Source organism: Grammomys surdaster, unplaced genomic scaffold, assembly GCF_004785775.1.
Source record: "Grammomys surdaster isolate TR1022 unplaced genomic scaffold, NIH_TR_1.0 126391, whole genome shotgun sequence".
Lineage (NCBI taxonomy): Eukaryota > Metazoa > Chordata > Mammalia > Rodentia > Muridae > Grammomys > Grammomys surdaster.
Genome location: NW_021621185.1, coordinates 13,580,388 through 13,605,018, shown reverse-complemented (window position 1 = coordinate 13,605,018; position 24,631 = coordinate 13,580,388). Strand labels below are relative to the sequence as shown.

Genomic DNA, 24,631 nt, shown 5'->3' with positions numbered 1-24,631 from the left:
CATGTGAGGAAGTGCACAAAGAAGAGAAGAATGTCACCAACAAGTCCCCAGCTTCCCTAAAATCTGTTACCTCCCCCCAAATTCACTTAAAAACAGTCCTTCCCAGGATGGAGAAGTGGCTCAGTGGTTAACAGCTCTGCCTGCTCTTCCAGAGGATCCAGGTTGGATTCCCAGTGCCCACATGGTAGCTAAGAACCATCTGTAAGTCCTGCTTCGGGGGGGATCCAAGGCCCTCTTCTGCCCTCTGAGGGCACTGTACATATGCACTGCAGAGTCAAATATGCGGGTAAAACACTCATGCCCATAACGTAATAATTAAAAAAAATTAAAGATAGCCCCTGTCAACTACCAGTACTTCCCCATTAGAAGTGTCAAGGTCCTGAAGTAACAAAAATGTCTGTGCTTCGTTTTGAAAGACTTTCAGTATTATGACATTTTATTATGTGTGTTTTAAATATAAACCCTTTTTGGATTTTGTTTCATAGCTTTTTTGGGGAGTAATAACAGTCGCTGTTTATTTACCAGAGGCAAGAGGCCATTTTGCTATTTCATCTTCACCAGAATCCTTGTTTTTTTTTCCAGTATATAACAGCAAAGAAAATACTGGGCTTTTTCTAATATCTTCCAGTACATGCATCACTGTCCTGTGCTCGTACTCCTCCTCTTCCCCTCTGAGGCAATTCTTTAAAGTGCTCCTGCAGGGTATGGGGCTGTGGGGGTGTGGGGGTGTGTAGGGTGTGTGTGTTCTGCTGATAACCTTCACAGAAGGAAGAACTTACCTGGCTGTTACAATAGAAGCTCTCAAAGCCATCCCACTGGGCATGGCTTTAGCAGCTCCCGACTCCCAGAGGTCCTGACTATCCCTCTCAAAACCTCTGGGTAGATGGAAAGTTCACATTCAACAAAGAACTGTGACCTAGGACACGTGTGGAAATATAGGTAAGTTCTAAAGAATGTTTTATCAACTGGTTCACCTTAAAAATGTCTGGAAAAATAAATACTTTGTAGATTTGAGAGCGAATATAATCATTTCCTGAAAAGCAGTGTGAGAACCTTCGTAAAGTGTGTGCAGCAGTCACACAACAGGGCGACTTCCCATGAAGGGCTCACTAGCGATGTATTTTCTCTAAAACCTCCTCCCTAATGATGATTTAATGCAATGAATAATTGAAAAGCTAAATGCTGGGTTAACTTTGTGCTCCAGATTGAGCATTGTCAGGTCTCGCCCTCCTTCTACACCCCCCCCCCACCCACCCACATAGTGCATCCTGGAAAAGCTATCTTTTTATTGGCTGCAGGTGCTGTCAGTCACTTGGCAAGAACAGTCCAGCCTCTGCTCTGCTTGCTCTACGAATTGACAGATGTGCTTGGCTTGAAGAAGCATACATTTCTTGATGGGAAGAAAACTCTTGTTTAGTTTCTCACTTTTGTTCTTATGTATGGTGTTTTCAGTCAGTTTGGATCAGATACTTGCCAGGAAGAATGTAGGGTGAGTAACGGCCCATCCTTTAATGTGATGTGTTTGTGAACCTCAGTGCAAGTGTGACATTAGATGTTCTGTCCTTTCTTTATAGAGTTACATATCTGCATTTGTTTATGGTTGAAAAATATATAAGCTAGGTTATACCATACAGCTAACGACAATATTTATTATACTATACTTTTATTGTAAGAGTCCAGGACTATTGTTCAAAACACTAAGAAACACTGCATTTGAATTAAATATACCACTGCTTAACCGACTCTCAGATCAGACCTGATTCCGGTTTCTTTTATGTTTATAAATAGGGGCTAAGTTCACAGTTTCTCCTGTCATAGTTATTTGAGTGGAGACCTTAGGGATGTATAACCTGAAGGAAACGATGTTAGGTCACCCTGATTGATGGAAGGCGCCGATGGTTTAAGACACAGCCCTTATTAACAAGCACCGTTTTTGTTTTCGCGTCTGTTTTCTTTCTATATCTTACAGAGAAAGGAGTACATACTTATCTCTAAAATATTATATTTAGAACTCAACTGCAGCTACCGTATGTCTTGTTCCCCAATTATTCCTGATGTGCCATCTCACCAAATGCACTGGGGACATTCGTGTGAACACAGAGCCCAGCAGCAAGCAGGGTGAGCTGGCAAAGAACTCCTAAGTCAGCAGCTGATAACAGCTACAAGAATAGGCACTCAAAATGTTCTCTTCTTTTTCCCCCTGACATCAATTGGTGCTTTCATTGAAGCTTACGTTTAGATAGGACATGGCTTAAATGTCTCAGATGGTTAAATGTTACCTGCTTTTGTTTGGGACAGGTCTCGTGTAGCCAGTGGTGGCCTTGAACTTCTGACCTCCTATCTCACTTCCAAGGTCTAGGATTAAAAGCATGTATTGTCACACCTGGCTTTACAATATCATGGAATCCTGTGCTTTTGTATTTCTCTGCAATTAAATTTAGGGACTCATGAATGCTAAGAAAGTGCTCTATCACTGAGTCTATAAAACATACTCCACCAAGTTTATATAGAAATGAGTGGCTTTTGTATTATATTGGCAAAAAAATGTCAAAATTTAAAAAATTAAATTCTGCTTTTATTAAGGATATATATGTATATATATAATTTTATTATATATATATATATATATATATATATATAAAATTTTCAGGAGCATCATAGATCTTAGAATTTATACAAACAGCTGTACTCTTCATGATAGCTGCAAAAACCTAGATGTTACTAACTAGTACTTATGGAAAATGTGGTGCATATACACAGTGAAATTTTACTTAGTCCTAAAGAAAAAAATTATGGCATTTGCAAGAAAATGGGTGTAACTGAACTATCAGGTAGCATCTCTGACTTAGAAACAGAAATACAGCGCGTTCTCTCTCTTAGTCAGATCCTAGATTTTAATATAAGTGTGGGAGAACCGAGCAGTGTAGGTCATGAAACCAGAAAAGGGACCACGAGAGGAAAAAGAGAGATCTTAAGGAAGGGCTGGGGAGGAGTACACAGATGAGGTGGTGAATACATGTGTCCTAGAGAGGAAGGGGCTTCAGGGAAGGAAGAGGAGATGGGGTTGGGGGATGGGAGTGGGGGGGAAGCACAGAGGGGGTAGGAGGGGGAGAGGCACAGAAGATCAGTGGAAGCAAATTATGAATGACAATCCAAGAATGAAACCCATTGTTCTGTGTGATAATTTAAACATTAACAAAACGTAAGTTAAGTCATATAGATGACCATCCTAATCTAGTAATTCATGCTAACTCACTGTGAAGGAAGCAGTAATTCTGATTTTGTAAATGTTCTTTCAAATTGTGGATCTGAAGTGAAGAGTATCTTTAAACTGTGTAGGGCTATCCCTAGGAGAGATGACAGCAGGTTAACATGATACATGTTTCCTAAGCTGAAGAGAGGTGTGGGGAAGGCTGAGGCATGAGATAGCTCTGTGGGTAAGAGCATTCTTTTTTTTTTTTTTTTTTTTTTTTGGTTTTTCAAGACAGGGTTTCTCATCCCAGTACTTTGGAGGTGGATTTCTGAGTTTGAGGCCAGACTGGTCTACAGAGTGAGTTCCAGGACAGCCAGGGCTATACAGAGAAACCCTGTCTCAAAAAACCAAAAAAAAAAAAAAAAAAGACATAAAGGGTAAGAGCATTCTTGCAGCGTAGTGAAGTCTGTTCAAACCATGTTTGAGACAGAGTCTCTTCATTGATCTGGAACTTGCTAATTCAGCTGAGCTGGCTAGCCACTGAGTCCCAGGGGTTCTCTTGTGCCTGCCTCTCATGATTCTGTGTCCAGACATGATTTCGTGTCCAGCTTTTGACATGGGTTCTGGGAACTGAACTCAGGTCCACATGCTTCCCAGATGAGTTATCTCCCCAGGTCCATAGCCACTTGAAAATATTTTTGTTAGGTTATATTAATTATACATACAAGGTTTTATTATGATGTCTAGCCATTTAGAACTATATCTTGGGAAAGGGTTTCACTAAGTTGCTCAAGCTGGCTTTGAATACCCTATGTAGACTCAGAAGACCGTGAGCTTTTGATTCTCCTGCTTTAGGTTCTTGAATAGCTGACACTGCAGGCCTGGGCTACTAGGCCAAGCTAGGCTTAGTTATTTACACCAGTGGTTCTCAACCTATTCACATAGACAGATGTGAGCAGCTATTACTTTTTCATGTCATTCAGATCCTACTTAAGGATACATATTTTGTTTTGGTTGAGATCAAATTTCCAACAAAATCTCACTTGTTCAAGCTTAGGGTTCTGTGTAAAGTCTGTCTGCACTGATGTATATTGATCAAGAATGACATTGTTGAGGCTGGAGAGATGGCACAGAGGTTAAAAGTGCTGACTGTGTGTTCTTCCAAAGATCCTGAGTTCAATTCCCAGCAACTACATGGTCACTTACAACCATCTATTGTGAGATCTGGTGCCCTCTTCTGGCCTGCAGGTATATATGCAGGCAGAATGCTGTATACATAATAAATAAACAAATAAATAAATAAATTAATCTTGTAAAAACATGGCATTATTGTATGATTTGACCAGAGATGCATTAAATGGCAGTGAACTTTTTTGTTAATTAATTAATTAATAAATAAACACATTAAAACAAGAAACACAATAAAGCCCTTCATTAATGAACATATGGAAAATTTTGAGTAATAGACCTAAGCCTCAAACAGATGAAGCAGTTTGATGGTATTATGGCTTGTTCATTCATTCATTAAAAAACTTATATTCAACAAATATTCAGTAAGTTCTTCCATAAGCTAGAAGTTCCAAATTGACTCTGTACATTTTATTTTTCCTAGGTAAAATCTACTTCATCAATTCTATGGTTTTGTTACTGAAGACACTTAAAAATTGAATATATAAGTTGGTATTATGATATATAGCTTGTGAATAACATGTAAACTGAAGAAAAATTTAAAATTTTTCTGTGTGTATGAGAAGACTTTGGCTCTCCAGAAAGTGTTTTCTGCTTGTTAGCGCTTCTTTCATGTAGTCAGCAATGTTTCAACTCACAGGGGAGGATTTAGAGGTTGGTTAGGTAGAGATATTTTGCATAAGATACACATTGCTCAGGAAATTAAATTTCTTAGTGCTCCCAAGTTCACAAAGATAAGATTGGCCTCAGAGGACTGACTCATGCCAACCTTATTCACGAGGGACTTAGTGTAAACAGACTAGGCTGTGTGTGGCTAAGTGGCAGACCACATGCCAGGCACGAATGAAACCCTAGGTTCATTCCTCAGCACTGAAAAAAAAAAACAAATAAAATATATTCTACACGAATTGGTACATGTGAAAGCTCTTAAATATTTGCTTGTAAAGTCCCAAGCTACAAATACCACATATGCCTGTAAATGTCAAAGTGTGTACAGACAGATGAAATGTATTGTATGTGTGTATATATACATATACAACGTATATACATATATATGTATATATACATACAACACACATACGTATATATATGCAGTGAGGTATTTCCTAGCAATTAATTACAATAAAACACTGATAGATGGAACAGTGTTCATAAATTTCAAAGTTAAGATTAAGAGAAACCAAATACTAAGGAATAATGTTATGTGACTATTTACAATTCTGTAAAATGAAAACTCATATAAAATGAAAGGCAGTCTATGTGTTTGGGATGAAAGTTGGAGGTTGATGGTCACATGGTAGCAGTGCTTGGAGAACCTCTGTCAGTGGCATTAATATTCTTTGCCTCTGTGCTAGCTATAATGTCATGGTTGTGCTCCTGGGCCAAAACACGTGGTGTTGACCACATTACATGGACACAATTCACTGTACAAAATTACACTTGAAAGCTGTCCATAACAATGAGCAAACTGTTGCATGCATGTGTCAGGATCAACTGCTAGACACTTTCTCAATGTTGTCACCTGTAGACACTTTCACTAGATAATTTAGAATACTGTATTTAATTTGCAACCAGTTCTAGTTAATTATGTATGAAGAAAGATTGGCCGTGACATTAAGGCTGAATGGGGGGTTGGGGTATGTGGGGAAGATTTTGTGTTTTGGCTTGTATTTTAAAAACGATTTATTTTATTTTAAATCATTGGAATATGTGTGTGGTATATGCCACCTGTGCATGGGTCCTCAAGGAGGCCAGAGGCATCAGATCTCTTTGGAGCTCGGGTTACAGGAAGTCGTGAGCCTCCTGATGTGGGTTTTAGGACTAGAACCTGGGTCTTTTGAAAGTGTAATACATGTTCACTGAGCCACTCTCTGAACCCCTGTATTGCATGTTTTTTAGTGTTTGGAATATATGACAAAACATTTCTGTATCTCCAATCCTAACAATTTTACTTTAGGAATTCATGTTAAAGAGCTTCACAATAAAGAGCCATCCACTGTAATGTCCTGAGCAGTGGCCCTCAACCCTTATCGCTGTGGCCCTTTACTACAGTTCCTCATGTTGTGGGAACCCCAACCATAAAGTTATTTTGTTGTTGCTTCATAACCATAATTTTGCTACTGTTATGAATTGTAATGTAAATATCTGATATGCAGGATATCTGTCATGTGACCCCCAAATGGGTGTTGATCTGCATGTTGAGAACCACTGTCCTAGAATGTCAGAACACTGGGAAGAGTTTGTGTTAGTGAGCTGTTTGTTACTATAAGGAGCTACTCTACCCATGCTATCTTGAAAACAAAAAGAGCTTATTTATCTTATAGGAAAGGGGCTTATTCCTCTTATGGATTTGGAAGTTCAAGGGCAAGAATCCTGAGTTGGCACAGACCTGGTGAGGGTCATGGCTGATGGCAGATGGTGAGATGATGTGTATCTTGGGAACAAGGAAGCGCATCTTCAGCAAGGAAATGGAGAACAGGAGGGCAACTCTTGCTCTTTTTATAACAATGTTCTCAAAAGAATTACTGAGGGTTGTAGGAGAATCACCACTAGGCTGCGTAAGAACCACCACACACTAAGGACATCTTCTTCACCCACCTGCCACCACCTGTCTGCCCAGCCTATGGTCATCGGGAACTTTTGGAGGACATTTAAACCACACCATAAACATGTGAGACTAGGAACATGGCTGAAGACATCATGGTATGTTTTTATGATGTAATACTGCCTGAAACTCATTGTGTCAAAACATATATGACGGCATAGGTAAATATTTGTGATACATACTGAAGTCCAAACATTGCACACTGAAAAACAAGATGTTCTCAATATATTTTTAAGTTTTGTAAATTTCCATTTTATAGACAGTGGCTAAGACAGGGTGTGTTGAGATGCCTAAGAGAGTGCAGATAGAGAAGAGGTCTGAGGAGAATTCCCCGGGGCATTCCATGAAACGTAAATTCTGTGGTATAATATGTTATTATGAGTATAGATGTAGAGTAAAAGGCTATCAATCATAATTTCTATTTTCATACTTTTCAGAATTATCTTTTTGGCAATTAAATTTGCCTTTTTTTTTTTTCTAAGACAGGGTTTCACTGTATAGCCGTGGCTGCCCTGGAACTCACTCTGTTGACCAGGCTGACCTCCAGATCTGTCTGCCTCTGCTTCCCTAGTGCTGGGATGAAAGGCATGTACCACCACTAGTGGCTAAATTTGCCTTTTAAAAATAAAATTGAACATTGAATATATTGGCTATTATATAGTAATGGCGGAGTGTGAGATAAAATTTCATTGAAAAATAATTTATTGCATATTATTATGTTTTCATTATTGGTTAAAGCTTGGTAGACAGCTCACTGCTTGGTATGCATGTTGGCTGTCTGTAATCTCCAGTGAGTAATTGATCCATAAAAGCAGAACATTTTCAGAAATTTCTGTATTTTCTATATTTTGTCTGGAGAGGATGTGTCGTAATTAAATCAGAAATCCATGGCTAAAAATATTGCACTCTGAGCGGCCACAGTGTGGCTCCTGGCCAGATGGACACAGCTGAGACAGCTCCTCAGAACTTCCTGTGAAGCCTCAACTGCAGTTGTTTGCTTTGCGTTTAATACTCTATTTCTAATTTCAGTTCTCAGGCGTCTTCCAGTAAAGAAGTGATTGTACGGAACGGTAAGACTTGGGCTTGACCTTCTGGTTTCCTAGGGGCAGGGATAAAGAAAGGCCTTTTCGAGGTACATTTCCCTTACTTGTGTTGTTTGTACCTAGAATTCCTCCTGGAAAAAAACCTTTTAAACTAGCGCATCTTTAATGACAAGCAAAACCAGGCACAAACAGGATATAGTCCAATGGTTGGTTCATTAGCATCATTCACTCATGTTGACAAACCGGTAGCATCCAGCCTTGGTGCTTACATCATTATTTATGCGACAGGTCAAAGGAACAGTGGAGAGGTGAAACCAGCCCAGAATGTCACAACGATACCCAGCTCACAGGTATGGCTGTTGGCACATTAAACTTTAACGTAAGTAACACTCAGGCCTTTCAATGCTCTCAGATATACTCTGGATATATACACAATAGTTGTGTTAACTATTAATACAATCTTATTTGAACTCTGGGTAGCTGAGAAGATCATACAGTCTTTTTTTTTCTTCTTTTTTCTTTTTCTTCTTTTTTTCTTTTTTCAGTCTTTTTCTAAATATATATTTTTATTGTGTCATTTCCTTTTGATTTGTTTTATTTTCTTTTTTTTATTATTATTTTTTATTGTATATTTTATTTATTTACAATACAGATGTCATCCCCTTTCCCCATTTCCCCTCCCTAGAACCCCCTATCCCATCCCCCCTCCTCCTTTATGCTTTTATACCACTTTGATTACATGCATGCATTAAGGTCAGTTCTAGGTAGAGTGTCTAGCAATACAATAGATGCAAATAGTCAAGGAACAAACAATACAATAAACACAAATAGTCAGAGAAAAAGCAAGACATTAAACCCAATTATGAGAACACTGCAGTGGTCACTGTTTCTAACAGCTTATCAGAATTACCAAAGTATCCGAGCCTACTTCTCTGTCCTAGCCCAAGGTCATTTTCAGGTCTGAAGCCTACTTCCTTGTTCTAGCCTAAAATTTAGATTCTTATCTGAAATCACTTCTTTGTTCTAGCCTAATATTTAGATTCCTGCCTAAGATTACTGAGAAAACCATACAGTCTTAATTGTACTTACCCTCTCGTGTTTTCCCCAAGTGTTCAGTTTTCTGGTTTTCCCACAGGGGCTGCAGCAAGTGCTTCTGTTATTCCCGGGGAACTTACTGCTCTCTCCTGTTCCTCTCTCATTTGCATTTACCTCAGAATAACTGCTCCAGTCTTTGTGTTGTGTTTTAAGTAAATATATAACAACATGTACCCATTATTACAGGATATGAATTAACCTTAATATCTGTTGGAAGACTTTTATCCCAAGGACACACATTTGTCTCTTAAATTTCTTTTATTTGGTTAATCAGATTTTCAACTATAGTCTGAGCAAAAACCACTGGAGTACATTCAGCCATCACAACCCTGTTACGTTCTCCAGGGATGGGATTCCCTGCATCCTCTTCTGGACTAAAAGAATCACAGTTAAATTTAAGAATCAGACGTGGCTAGACCTCACGGATGAAGCACTTGGTCAAAATACCACCGTGGACACTGGCAACTCTAACTGCAGTGAGGAAAGTGCCACGTAAGTTAGTCTTCCAGGTTGAGAAAGACTTAGAGGTTCTGCATAAATCCAGCATGACAAGCCAGTTTGTTTTCTCTTGTCATCTAAACTAAAAAACAAGTCACAAATTAACAATATTTCATTATTTTTACAAGAATTTCGTACAACTTGCTTTGATTGTATTCACCCCCAACTCTTCCCAGACCCCCCTCTAACCACCCACCTACCTAACCAACCACTGAATTTTGTGCCATTTTCTTTTTTTTTAACCCCAAAGCAAATTTTGTCTGTCCAAATATTTCTGCATGTGAATTCTGCTGGAGAGTGTTTGATTAGTCTTATTTCTGTAGGTTTTAAAAGTAAAAGTCTCTAACTCATTCTAAAAAGGAAGAAAAAAGGAAGGAAGGAAAGAAGGAAGGAAGGGTCTTAGGGTTTCCGTTGCTGTGAAGAGACACTATGACCAAGACAAGTCTAATAAAGGAAAACATTTGATTGGGGCTGGCTTACAGTTTCAGAGGTTCAGTCCATTATCATCATGGCAGGAAGCATGGCAGCCCCCAGGCAGACATGGTGCTGGAGAAGCTGAAGAAGCCAATAGTTCTATATTTTGATCCAAAGGTAGCCAGAAGGAGAGTCTCTTCCCCAGGCATCCAGGAGGAGGGTCTCTTCCACACGGGGTAGAGCTTGAGCACTAGCAGACTGCCAACCCCACACCCACAGTAGCCGACTTCCTTAAACAAGGCCACACCTCCTAATAGTGCCACTTTTCATGGGCCAAGCACATTCAAACCACCACAGGAAGGAAGGAGAGAAAAGTTTGTTTATGAGCATGTCCATATTTAGAAGGAAGTTTGATAACATATCAATCTAATTAAACAATAATACTAAAATATCCAGTAGGCCTATGATATCCCCAGTCTTGGATTATTGGCTGGCTTTACAATACCAGACGTGGGTACCTCCTCCCATGCGCCTACTCCAAATCAAAGGGTCGTTAGTTTACATTCACAGTACTCATGCCGTTATTGAACAGGGAGGCACGTCTTGCCCATCAGGTTGGTGTTTTGGTTGCAGGGTTCACAACTAGGCCAGACTGAGGAAACTTTTACGTCCTGAGCAGTCAGAGGATGCCCTTCTGTACTTTTGAAAGCCAGTCAGCAGGGAGGTTTCTGGCTAGGTTCTAGCTTGCTCTCTTTGTATCGTACAGTGGAGGTGTGTGATATCTTCTGCAATGTACACTTGTTCTCTAGTTCTGATAGGCAACCAAGAACACTGACAATAGCCTGTATTGTTTTTGGAGGAAGAATAAAGGAAAGAAGGATGAAAAAAAGGGAGGAAGGAAGGGAAAAAAGTTTATTTTCAGGCTTGGTCTCAACTCCAAATGTTAAGCACCCTGCTCTTACTATGAAATGAACTTAGCATAGCAGGGTGCACATGTTTTAGTGGTTGACTCAGAAAAGCCCATTTACTCAGGACTAGGTGTTGTGTTTGGTCATAGGGAGAGATTCTCAAATTATCCAACATGGTCAGTTCTACAGTTTGTTCCAGAAGAGGACAATTGATCAAATTTCAGAGACTCATTCTTTGAGCACTTGAGGGTGAACAGATGGATTAGCATTGGTTTGAGATAAGCAGATTGAGTAAATGTCCCCATTGAGAGAAGATCACTTCAGAAATCTTTCTCTGCTACTCAGGCATCCAAATCTTTTGATTGTTTGATTTTTTTGTTTGTGCTTTTCTGTTACTTGTTTTGGTCCAGGAAGAGGAAACCTGAGCTGTTCCATTTGTGTTCCACAAACCTCATTTAATATTTGTTAGTACAGCGGGTGCCTTTGGAAGATTCTGTGCTCTTGTTCTGGCCTGTGATGGTTAGGGTACGTTGCATGAACTGTAACATATTATGTATGTTCTCCCGTGTGCTTTCTTTTTATACTTTATACAGTATGGCTGGAATTGCAAGCTTATTTACGACTTTTGTTTCTTCTCTTAAAGTTCTTGATGATGGGTGGAAATGGATTATTTTTATATTTGTATAAAGGATATTAGGCATCTCCATGTCTTATCCTTCAGAATGACTTGTCTCGTAATAGAGACTTAAGGACTTATAATAACTACAAGATTTAGGGAACTGTTAAGAATTCATCTACGTTTATTTCACTTGTTACAACAAAACCATCAAGGGTCACAGAAGAGAAGCCCAAACTGTCGAGGTCTCAGGACTTTTTTTCCCAGGCTCTAATTAATTCTCTGTAGGGCTCTTTATTTGTGGTCAGTTGTGCGGAGAGAGGCTGATGGCCTGGGGATAAGCATGCTTGGCTAGAGCTGGCTGGTGTGCCTCCATCCCAGTTATCCTGACATTAGGGGGTTGTGGGAAGAATCAGGCAGCACAGCTCTTGATTGGGCTATGGAGACTTTAGTCACCAGTGGAAACTAGGCCTGGAAAGAAAAACAAGACGTGTCTTGCAGGTCCAGTTCTGCCAGAAAGATGTGTGCCGTTAGGTCCCGTGGGCGTGTCACACGTCAGATGGAGATGGTGGTAACTTTTCACTGTAGTTGACAGCCGTTGTGCACTTACTACAGGCCAGGGATGGTGAGGTTTCCATGTCTGGTGATCATCACAGTGGTTCTCCGATAGGTCATAAGGAGTCAGGCTGAACAAGGCTAGGAAACTTACTGGAGTTCCACTGGGATTCTAAAGTGTCTTTAAAACGATTCGTTCCCAACTTCCTCTTGGTCTTGCCTCATAGGATTAAACAGATGAAAAAATCCCAAGTATAGACTTTAGAGAACTTGTCAGGTACTGTTCAAAGCAGTGGTCCTTTCTCCTTAATACTAACAACAAGCCCAATGGACAATTACCTAACCATCCGCTGGAGAGGCCATGGGGCTTTCTGCTTGATTTAAAATAAAATTTAAGATTACTTTACGTTTTTATTTATATGACAGTATCTCTCTGTGTGCAGATGTGTGTTCAGGTGCTTGCAGAGGTGACAAGGGCATGCTGGATCCCCTGAGGGCTGGAGTTATAACCTGCTGTTAGCCACGTGACCTGGGTGCTGGGAACTGAACTCAAATCCTTTGGAAGAGCATCAGGCACTCTCTCTGAACTGAGGAGTCCTTTCTCCAGCCACGTGTCTTAGTTTTTGCAGTGCATAAGTCAGATATTGGGTAGGCACTGATATTTTATCTTCCTTAGTCACCACCCTAGAAATACACTCAGGTATGAGCCTTGGGTGGGCAGACCCCATCTCCTGTAGTCCGGCTCATGTGAGTATACAGGCAGCCTGGGTGTACCTACATCCAGAGAGTAGGCCAGGGTCTTCTTCCCAGGAAGTGAGGGGTTTTAGTTCCAGCTTGTAAGACCTTTGGATTCTGACTCCTGTGAGTTCAGTAAAATGAGCTGCCTTTGCTGTGCCAGTGAGGGAACCCTTGTGTCTGACAGAACCAGGGTAGGAGTTGCCGAAAGAACAAACAAACACAAGTGAAGACATAACCATGTAAGGTCAAAAGCCCAGATTGAAAAAAGATGACCATGTTTTAGCTTTTGGAAACAAAATGTTCAGGGAGAGGCAAATTTGGCAGACAGATTTGCTGTGGAAGTCTTTCTAAATAGTGAAAACCCTGCAGATAGAATACAATCCCAGCATCTGTGTGCATTTTGAGGTTGGACATTTATAGTGCAAAGAATTCAGAATCTGTTTAAAATGTGTAAGAACTGGGCACCGGGTGAGATATTTTTTCCTACTCTTGCTCTGGGTTGTATCCATTTTTTGTGTTCCTGGTTAGCTGTAAGGCATCTGGACCTAAAACATCCTCACTGACCAAATGGTGAATCAGCTATGTGGGGATCGGGCCTTAGGCTCTTTGCTCCAAAGCATGGCGTGCTGAGCTTCGATGAGAACCAAGCCCACTGGGCAGAAACCCCTGCTGGGTTGTTTCTGGGAGCTCACCTCTCCAGGCAATGGATGGCTTGGAATGGCTTTGCACTGAGGTTTAGTTCGTCAAAACACCACCAGGGAAGGGATCTCTTGAAGCTTTGCTTAGTAAAGAAGCTTCGAAAGTGTTTGCAAACAGACACACCAAAGGGGTGCAAGTTTATCCTGTTAGAGAAACAAACATTTCCTTTATCAGTCTTAGTTGTATGATTTCCTTTTGGTCACCACAAGCCTTCTCCATAAAACTGATGTTTCTGTTCCTCGGAAGAAGATCAAGCTGGTGATGTCATAGTATGCTGACTTCTATTCCCCACACTATTTGATTTTGCTCTCTTTGGTTTTTGAAGGCACACTAAGGTGTTCTGACCTTTATTTTACTTCTTAGATATCTTATTGATATAGCAGTAGCCTTCTTTGATATGTATTTTTCTTTGTATTTTCCATTATAACCACTTGCTTATCATTCTTATATTTCTAACCTTATGGAAATATAGTGAAGAATAATAACTTGCACATAGTCAAGTGTATCATGCAATCACTTGACATATACAGATGTACACATGTAATACCATCACCACAAACAAGACCACAAGCACTTTCATCTAAACACATTCATGTCTAAAATGTTTGTTGCCCATTGTAATCCATCATCTGAGTCACTCCTACCTCTCGACAGAAGCATTGCTATTTCTATAGCCATAAAGTACATTCTCCTTTTTGGTGTGGCTTCTTTCACTTAACGTAGTGACTTAAGTAATCTTCTGTTATCAGTGCAAACCTCTTTTTCATTGCTAAGTAATATTCCAATGCATAGCTATATGACAACCTAATTATCTGTTGATCCATTGATGATAGAACTTTGCTACTCTCATTTAGGGAACTTTTTAGATAGTTATGAACATTCTTGCACAAGTCATTGTGGCAGAATGTGTTTTTGTAGTTATTTTTTCCATGAAGGAGTAGAAAGGTAAAATCATATCATACAGGCATAATTACAGTCCATGAAACTGGTAAATTTTAATTTTAAAAACTTTTAAGTCCTTTTGGGTCATACACTGCAGCCAGGCTAGCTTAGAATGTACTTCACAGTGTAGTGTGGCCTTAAGCTCATGACAATACTGCTGCCTCAGTTTCCCCAGTGATGGTATTACAGGAGTGCAACATCATATCTGGCTCCAAACTTTAAAAAAGTGATCCCTGATTTTGAGACAGGGTCTCTTGTATTCAAAACTGATTTCAGATTTGCTGTGTAGTTGAGGCTGGCCTTGAACACCTGACCATTTTGCCTCTACTTTCTGCATGGGTGAACACCACTAGCCCATTCTGCCTTTCCCAGGATTACCCACTTGCCTCGTGTCCTCATCAGTGTGAAACTGAGAAGAAATTTTTTTTTCTATAAGTTTCTGTGAGGTTAATACTTTTTGAAAAAAATTGGGCTTTTTTTTTTTTTTTCTGAAAAAAATCTGGCCTTGGGCTAAAGGACAAGGTCTGGAGTTAGTAACACGGTTACGTCCTTAGGGCAATGTGTCTGCACCACAAAGGGCCCGAGAGCCAAAGAGACACATCTTCCTGCTGGAGACATAATCTAGAAGCACAGCCATTCATGTCCTCCATGGTAAGCCAGCTGCTTCTGTCCAGAGGCTGATTAACCTTCTTCCACTTACCTCCCGGATAGCAGCCCACGGTCTCCTCTCTCTCTCCCCAAGGAGAGTCTGTCAACACTAAGTGACCAGATGCTTTCCTGTCATATTCAGGAGGTGAGGAAAAGCCACCGACTCCCCACATGAACTCTGGACTCCTGACTTCCGCTACAAACCCCAGATCCCAGTAAGGGTGGAATGAGGCCTGGTTCTCATCATGCTACCCAGGGGGTGGGCCGTGCCAAGAGAACTGATAGTGTTGCTGCCGAGTGAATGGTTAATCTGATTCAGGAAAGCTAGTATTTACCTTCAGAAAAGGGTGCACAAATACAGGTTCTCAAAGCTGTGAGCTCCCCTCGTAAGACGTTTTAATCATTCTATTTGTTGTTCTAGGGTGTGTAAATTTGTTTTTATTTTATGATTAACTAATGCCCAATGATGCTGAGCATATTTAAAATTATTATTATTATTTTCTTTTCGAGATAGGGTTTCTCTGTGTAGCCCTGGCTATCCTGGAACTCACTTGGTAGACCAGGCTGGCCTTGAACTCAGAAATCTGCCTGTCTCTGCCTCTCAAGTGCTGGGATTAAAGCTGTGCACCACCACTGCCCAAATTTTATTATTTTTGACTCCTTCCCTCCCTCCGTCCCCCCCCCCCCCCCCCCCCCCTCGGCCCCCCCCCCACACACACACACTGTCTATGTGTGCGTGTGTGTACATGAGAGTAAATGCCCTCGGAGACCAGAGGTGTCAGATCCCTGGAGCTGGGGCAATGAGTACCTGCGAGCCTTGGTTTAGGACTCCCTTGGCGCTGTCAGTGCTGACATCGCAGGCATGTGCCACCAGGCAGAGCTCTGTTCCGGTTTCTTTCTCTTTTTTTCATTTTTGTATATTTTACTTGATTTTAATTTTTGTTTTCTTAATGGGTCCATTTGAGAAGTAAAACTTTTTATTGTAATAAAAATCTAGTTTATCATCATGCTTTATGGCTCATGTATTACCTACCCAACGTTGTATAAATAGTCTAGGTTCTGCTATACAATATGGTTTTAGGCATCACATTTAGTTCTACGACCTGTTCTAAGGTATTCTTCTTTTTTTCTGAGTGTCTGTGAGGAGTCAATCATTCCTAATAATAAAGTTTTTGATTACAGTTCTCTCTCTCTCTCTCTCTCTCTCTCTCTCTCTCTCTGTGTATGTGTGTGTGCACGTATGTGCCCACTCATGTGTAGGTGTGCATGTGTGCTCATGGCATAGTGCCTGTGTGGAGGTAAGAAGAGAACTTCTAGGAGACGGTTCTCTCCTTTCACCAGATCTCAGGTTGTTGGGTTTGGTGACAGTTGAGCCATCTTGCAGTCTGAGCCATTCCAATTTTGATGAATGATATTGTTTCCATTTTCTTAGGTTGTCTTTAAAGTTTGGTGATGCTGAAGATCCCAAGGGTATTGACATAAGGTAGGTAGCATTGTAGTTTCAGCAGGCCAGATACACTATGCTCTGCTTAATTTACTCACTCCCCTGTGAGTGTCTGGGGCCAGGTGTGTGCCCATCCTGTGACACTTCAGATTCCATATCTAAGTACACTGAGACGTCAGTGGCCATGTCTGACGGGATCCAGTATGAATAATGCTTTCTACACAACGAAGTCCAAGCATATCTCAGTACTCTGAGAAATCAGCAGGTAGGGGAATCTTGTAGGAATGTTTCATCATCACCATCACCACCATCACCATCATTACCACCACCATCACAATTACCACCACCCATCATCACCATCGCCACCACCATCAACATAATCATTGAATTCTTTTTCTAACCACTACCCAAACACTTGCACTCCTTACTCTCTCCAGTGAGGGGTTTACGAGCACATGAACCTGGGAATGTGGTTCTTTCCCCAGAACAAAGAATAATGGGGAAGAGAGCCCAGTAGGCTTCAGGCTCTGTTTTAAGGTGACTCACTGTAGCTTCCTATGAGAATTGCACTATTAGACTACCGTGAAGAGATCTCTGCTCTCCTAATCCCCCAGTGGACAGTCAATAAAGGCCTCTACTTTTTCTCTGCTTATGACAAAAAGCTGCCTTTATAGATAATGACTTATGTTAGCAGCCAGTAATCAACAGACTTAAAAACAAAAAATGTTCATCTTGTGTTGGGTAGCATGCCCTTTAATCCCAGCATGCTGGAGGCAGAGGCAGGCAGATCTCTGTTAGCTTGAGGCTAGCCTGGTAAACAACAAACTCCAGACAAACTGATGCTACATAGTAGACACTGTTTCAGTTTTTTTCTTCCCATAAAAAATTATAGAATTTTCTCAGCAGTTGGTGATCAAGACATTTGAAGGAATAATTTTTTCACCCACAGTGCACTTGATGTAGGCAGAGAAAGACCTGAGTATGTTCTCATGTTAAAACCTATGTTTAAAAAAGCTGGGTATAGTGGTGCTGCTTACAACCCCAGTACTGGGAAGGTGGGGACAGGTAGACCTGTGGGTCTAACTGGCCATAGAGCACAGTGAGAGCTCTGTCTTAAAAAAAACAAAAAAAAAAAAGAAAAAAGAAAAATTAAAAGAGGTGGGTAGTTCCTGACAAACAACACCTGAGGGTGTTCTCAGGCCTCACGTGAATGCACACGCACACACAGAGCAGGACTTCCTTTCTATAGGATAAACATTTTATTGAGATGAGCATTGTGTCTTCAGCTTTATGTGGAGAACCAGCAGAGAACGCTAAGGCACGTGCTCTCTCCTCTCCTGAGCTCTGTTCTGTGGTACACTTTGGCCATGTAGACATATTTATGAGTCTCCAATAAAAGTTTCTGTATTCAGGCTTGTTTGGGAGTGACTATACACCTTCCTTTCTCTCAGAAACTCACATCATAACTCATTTATTCAAATACCCAAAAAGATATGTTTTTAAGGAAAACTGGCATCTTATAACTAGTAACCCAGTGTATCCCAGGTTTGACTATGAATGGCTTTCTCCCTTAGGACAGCTGCCCTCACACCACAGGATGCTATTGTTTCACAGAACATGATCTAGAACATACATCCTTCAGAGAAACATTTTCCTGGTTGTTAGTGATCAACCTGAGGCTGTGTGCTTGCTAGATAAGCACTCCACCACTAAGCTACACGCCCAGCCCTTCAAAGACTCTTCATGAGGAAACAGTATCCACTAGGTAACCCAACAGATGTGCACATCTGATGTAGAAAGTGAAGCACTTTTAATTTGCAATAGCACTATTCTCCAACTGGAAAATACCCCTGAAAACCCCCCTCCCCTCCCCTCCTCCTCCCCTCCTCCTCTTCCTTCTCACTTTCCTCCCCTTCTTCCTCTCCCTCCTCCTCTTACTCTCCCCCTCCTCTTCTTCTCCCTCCCCTCCCCCTCATTAGGTAGGATAAAGGTGTGTGACATTTGTGTCCATATTCTCTCTGTGTCTTACCACTTGAGGGAGTAGAACTCCCAACTTTCATCTGCCCATCTTCTCTCTCTAAATGCCTTTCTGACCAATGAGGGTAGTACTATGGTTGGATTTTCGTTAACATGACACAAAGCTGGACATAATTGTGCAGAGGGGTGGCCTGTGGGCAAGGCTTCTGGGTATTTTCTTACTTAGTGGTTGATATGGGAGAGTCCAGCCATTGTAGGTGGTGCCACCCCTGGACCGGTGGTCCTGGGTTCTATAGGAAAGGAGGCTGAGCAAGCCATGAGGAGCAAGCCAGTAAACAGCACCCCTCCATGGCCTCTGTATCAGCTCCTGTTACCAGGTTTCCAACTTGTTAGAGTTCTGCCTTGATTTACCTCACTGCTGTGTGGTTATCTGGAAGTTACCTCCCCAAGTTGATTTAAGTAACGATTTTCCTTATCACAGCATTAGGAACCCCAACAGTAAAGCTCATACTCACTATGCTTAGAAGACCAAAACATGAAAAGATGCTTCTAACATGTAACAGAGGGACCCTAGCAAAGGTACCCCAGCAGTCCACGTCCTCTTTCCCCAGACACTGAAGACTATCCTTCAGTTGACTGAGCTTGTAAAATCTGCTGTTCATAAAATTAACTTCTCTTCCTGCTTTCATGATCAAACTTGCTTACTTTGCTCAAAAAGATGACCAGGGCAACTGTAAGGCATGGATATTAAAGTTAGAGCCTGCCCACACAGGCAAACGAATGTAATCTGGCGAGTTTTGCTTTTGTAGACCTTGGCCTGACATGAGTAGGGGCTGCATCTTGGGATCCCTCTCAGGTGCAGTCCTGTCTCCACCCTGGGTGTCGGTACTTAAATGAAAAGGCTCTTGTTATTCGAATGTATTTATGCTCATGGTGAATCTCTAGTGAGTCCAGACCCATCACATGGACAGACAGGGCTGACGGCATCCCATCCTTGTCATGGAAACCGTCAGAACCCCAGCCTCCTCTGCCTCGAATGAGATTGTTCAGAAGTGTTCTTTTTACCTCAATTCCCAGGATTCTCCTTGAGCACAAAATAAAATAAAGAGAACCCACGAAAACAGAAAGTTCAGAAATATTGAGCTATAAGAACAAGAAGATAATTGACAATCCAACTGATTGTCAATTGGAAAATGATTTCCGGTTACTACTGATGTTCTAATCCTACCAGTCTTGAATTTTGTTCTATGTAATGTCTTGCCTTTTAAAGTAAAATTATCACGAGTTAGATATACTTTACTTTTTCATGATTGGAGAATGTTCCACTTTAAAGCCCTTAGTGGTGAGGGTGACGGTCTCAGGTTGAATCTGACTGGCAGCTCAAACACAACATCTGAGAGAATCTGGGGAAGTGGTTTTGTCACCCTGGGCTCAATTCCTCACATGTGGCACTAGGATAACCTTAGAAACCTATTGCTTATTATTGTATGACAATTTAATTCTGTGTAAATATACACCTAAGTTTTTATTAAATTTGATGCTATAATAAATATACAATTTGATTCTTAGAAAAGAAAAAAGGGGGGCCACTTCCCACCCCCCCCCCCCGGAAGATTTTTATATTGCCTTTTCTCCTGTTGCTAATCACTTGCCTTCCCACCAACCTGGCTCTTGTTTGGCTCCAAAGTGAAGCCTCTTCCCGATTCCACAGCCTGACAAAAGAGGGCGCCATTGTACTGTTCACGGATGATGCGGGGCCTGAGACAGAGAAAGCAAAAAAGCGCCAGCTAACACTCATGTGGAATCCTTTTCAGGTTCACCCTAACCAAGTACAACAAGCTGTCCAGCCAGAGTTGGTTTAGTTTACACCGCGTCGAGATAATCTTCAACAATTCGGTGCAAGCAACTTTTAATGCAACCGGTATATATGCTCTGTCAGCTTACTCGTACCGTTGCCAACGCGTCAGCAGCCTGCGGCGGAGTGATGCCCTACTGTTGCTTAGCAGCTCAGATGATGTGACAAGCCTATGGGAAGTCACGTTTATTGATTTCCAGGTAATAATCTAAAACTTATACTTTACACGCCTGCAAACTTGGTGCCAAAAGAAACTCAGTGTTAGTTTAAGTCACCCAAAACAAGACGTTTAAGGAAAAGTGTCCGTGCAGTACTTTTAAGATAGCATTGGTTTATTCTGGATCTTTTGAGGTATGAGATGGAGCAGGATAGAGAACTTCTTCTACCTGAGCCCTCTAGAGCTCTCTTTTACGTCCCTGTTCACACACTCACCAGGTACTTATCTAAACCCTGGTGCAGCTGTGGCTGAAGCCTGGCGACTGACATTTCCCGGGCCCAGAGCTCTGTGAGGAGAGCCCTTCTGGGAAGGAAGCAGCGATCTTATCAGAGCAGATAAGAAGTACATCTGCAGTGTGAAAGGCAGTGTTGACAGTTAGCCTGGGAATGCAATCATCAACCATCAAAAATAGCCCAGAGAACTTGAAAACCTTGTGGGGAAGGCATGCGAGTGTGGCAGGCGCCTTTGCACCCAGCATCCCAGCTGAGAGACTCAAGTCCCTCTATCTTGCTTACCTGTGGCCAGTCTTACTCACTGAAGCAGCACGCATGGCGTTGCACATTCCTTATAAAGGCATGTTCCTGCTTTTTCTGTATTTACATGGGTATGCAGATTCAAGTATGTTTTTCCCAACTTGGAGGAGGTATAGTGTTGATGAAAGGCCAAGGGGAAGATGAGAAGAACACATTTTGGAGTCAGGCAGATCTGATTTTAAAATCACTCCTCTGCCACATGGCTAAGGTACTTACCTGTGTCCATATACTGCCTGTCTTCATCCATGTAGAAAGTACACGGCCTCATAGGTGTGAAACACTCAGGACCATTCCAAGCATGGAGTAACAGTAGCTCTTGTACCAGCATATGCTAATGGTTAAGACAACTTATTTTATATCATGTACATTTTGTGACTGAAATAACAAAACAAAACACTTGGGAAAAGCCCAGGGATGGGGATTTCGAATGAAGGAAAAGAAGAGAGGACCAGAAGATGACTTTGCAGTCACCAGGGATGACTGGTTCACAAACTACCAGGATTAACCTCTGTGCTGGCTGAGCGAGGCACGGTGAAGTTTGCTTTGAAGCTTTGGAGCAGCAGCATGAGGGAGAAGCACCCCAGAGTATACTCACAGGGCCCTGGAGACTCCAGAGAATTTGCTGTGAGGAGCACATTCCTCGGCAGGATCGTGTAACACGTATGCATGAGATTGACTTCCTGACAGTAAACGTGTATCCTAGCTTTGTGGAAGCCCCAAGAATGTAAACAGAGGCAAGAATGCAAGCTCAGGCCAGGGGAGAGGAATGTTCACAGGAGAATGCTGTCCACTCTGCAGGTTTGCTGGTCTTTCCTGTAGAATAAACATTTGTCCCTCGGTAGGCACAAGAGACTGGTTGCAGACCTTAACTCCTTCCATGGGTACCAAATCCATGAATTCTCAAGCCCCTTATCTAAAATGGCATGGCATTTGCATATGATCCACACACAGCCTCCTATGGTAGTGCCAAGAAAAGAGATAGACAGTACCAGAAGTTATGGAGTCATATGAAGCCATACAAGAATGAAGCCATGTTTCCCGTGTGTGCATTTTCTCATCACACACTTTCTGCTGTGTGACTCCAGATAAGTTACAGAACTTTCCTGAGTTCCAGGCTCTTCTTTAAACTACAGTAAAATAGTCACTTGCTCGTGGGCTGCTATGAAGACTAAGTCGGGTAAGCAGTATCTGGTACATACCTTCAGTTCGTGCCTCGGTTTGGGTTTTTACACCAGGACTCATGTCTTCCCTGAGAGATGCTTCCACTTTCTGTCAGCGGCATCAAACACAGTACTTACCAAACCCAAAGCATTCTTTGAGTTAGAGATGTAGCAGATGTACCATTTTATATGAACTCAAATCGTCCTGAAAGCAGATTAGAAGAGGTTTCGTTTTAGTCTTTAACTGCACACTTTCAGTTGTCACAGCTTATCCATCCCAGAATGGTTGGTCAGTTTTTTTTTTTTTTGAAAATCAAGTTTCTAGTCAGGAATGGTGCCTCCTGTCTGTGATTCCAGCACACAGAAAGCTGAAGCAGGAGGAAGACAGTGAGTTTGGGGCTATACTGTGATGTCTCAAAACAAACAAAATTTCATTGTCCAAGTAAGCAGAATCATATGTATCAGATCACATACTTAAATTATTCTACAATACAGTGGTGATATGTGCCCTAGATCCTTTTCTCATTTCCTTGCAAAAGCACCCTGATGAAAGCTGATTTAAGAGAGAAATATTTTATTTGGCTCACAATTCCAGGGTCTAGCCCATCATTGCAGGAAGTCAAGGCAGCACAAACATGAAGCAGACTCAAGAGCATACCTGCATCCATGCCTAGACCTCAGCCCACTTACTTGGTATTTATACAGTCTGAGACGTAAGCATAGGGAATGGTGCTGCCTGTAGTGGGCTGGATCTTCACACATTATATTTGCATAATCAAGATGATCCCCTCCCCCTAGACATGCCTACAGAGAATCTAATATAGATATTCCCCCTCTGACATTCTCTTTTTAGGTGGTTCCAGTTATGGAAAGTTGGCAATTAAAACTAACCACAGTATATAAAATTTGGTTAATTGGGGCCCAGAACCACTAGCACATTGTGGATTGACACTTAGAGGGAAGACATGGGTTACTTCTGTTCTTTTTTGTCTGTGCAGATCCAAGGCTTCACCATTAAGGGGGCACAGTTTGCTCAGGCCCGAGACTGCAGCTCTTCCTTCTCACCTGCTGTTCTGATTGGCCTGGCCATGTCTCTGATTCTGTTGCTGGTGTTGGCCTATGCTCTGCACATGCTCATCTACCTGCGCTATCTGGATCGTCACTACGAGTTCATTACCTCTCCTGCCCACTTCCCATCTCTGAGAACTCTAGATACAGGGGAGGAGAAGGAACTTCTGGGGAGCCAGGGAGCTGAATGCTACGAGCTACGAAACCAACAGATCTGCAAAATCTATATTTAACAGCACTAGTCTCTGTCTCCTCACCAAGGCCAAACCTTCTCTGAAAGACATTGTTCTCTTTTGTGATGTCTGACTTGTGAATTGTTTGATTAAAAAAGAGAAAAGGAAAAACCTTGTCAATGAGTTTTAGCATGAATTGTCTTCACTAGGTAGGTCTGGGGCAGTGAAAAAGTATCTCAAGGGATCCTTCCACGGTAAGCAGGACTGTTCCTCAAAAGATGCCTTGGACATAATGAAGAAAAAGAGGAAGAAAGGGAGGGTCCTGGCTAGTTTTATGTCAGCTTGGCCCAAGCTATTGTCATTGAGAGGAGGGGACCTCAACTGAGAAAATACCTCCATAAGACTGAGCTGTGGGAAAGAGCATAGAACATTTTTACAATTAGTGGTTGATGGAGAGGGCCCAACCCACGATGGATAGTGCTATCCTGGGCTGGTGGTCCTGGGTTCTATTAGAAAGCAGGCTGAGCAAGCCATGAGGAGCAAGCCAGTAAGCAGCACTCCTCCATGGCCTCTGCATCAGCTCCTGCCTATAGACTTTGGCTCTGCCTGAGTTGCTATCGTGACTTTCTTCAGTGATGAACAGTGATATTGATTTAGAGTCATAAGGCAAATAAACCCTTTCCTCCCCATATTATAGAAACTTTGATAAAGGAGCCAGAGAAGAGGAGAAAAAATTGACAGGAAAAGTTCAGATCTTTGGGGTTTTTTTGAGCACAATTTACTCTTTTCCCCCCAGAAAGTATGTTGCAGCATCATTTTAAAAAGTAGTTTTCTTTATATCTCTTTCTTAGAGCTCTCTCTGGAATGCTGTCTGTCTATGGCAGAGCATTGCACTCTAAGATTTCATGCCAAGGCCTTTGGCATTCAGAAGCAGCACAGCCCATGCTGTATGTAAGGGGTGATAGTCACGTTTGTTTCACCTGGCTGTGGCCCAGGTAGGCCTCACTCATATGCAGCAGACTTCTGTAGACTATCATGCACACCCCTGATGAAGAACGTATG

The 24,631-nt window shown here is 41.7% G+C and overlaps 1 protein-coding gene across 1 annotated transcript; it reads left to right on the top strand.

Moving 5' to 3' along the window:
- The first annotated feature begins 1,331 nt into the window (after window positions 1–1,331).
- Atp6ap1l (ATPase H+ transporting accessory protein 1 like) lies at window positions 1,332–23,726 on the top strand. Its single transcript, XM_028760058.1, has 7 exons — window positions 1,332–1,489; window positions 8,016–8,056; window positions 8,318–8,379; window positions 9,399–9,616; window positions 16,575–16,625; window positions 20,378–20,618; window positions 23,327–23,726. Exons 1-7 carry the CDS (start codon window positions 1,395–1,397, stop codon window positions 23,627–23,629), a joined length of 1,011 nt encoding a protein of 336 aa, XP_028615891.1. The 5' UTR covers window positions 1,332–1,394; the 3' UTR covers window positions 23,630–23,726.
- The last annotated feature ends 905 nt before the right edge of the window (window positions 23,727–24,631 follow it).

Excerpts from the sequence above, each read along its gene's own strand:
- Atp6ap1l (XM_028760058.1), top strand. The coding sequence starts at position 1,395 with ATGGGAAGAAAACTCTTGTTTAGTTTCTCACTTTTGTTCTTATGTATG. Across the intron at positions 8,057-8,317 it reads AGAAGTGATTGTACGGAACG|GTCAAAGGAACAGTGGAGAG; the intron begins GTAAGACTTGGG and ends TTTATGCGACAG. Across the intron at positions 20,619-23,326 it reads TCACGTTTATTGATTTCCAG|ATCCAAGGCTTCACCATTAA; the intron begins GTAATAATCTAA and ends TTGTCTGTGCAG.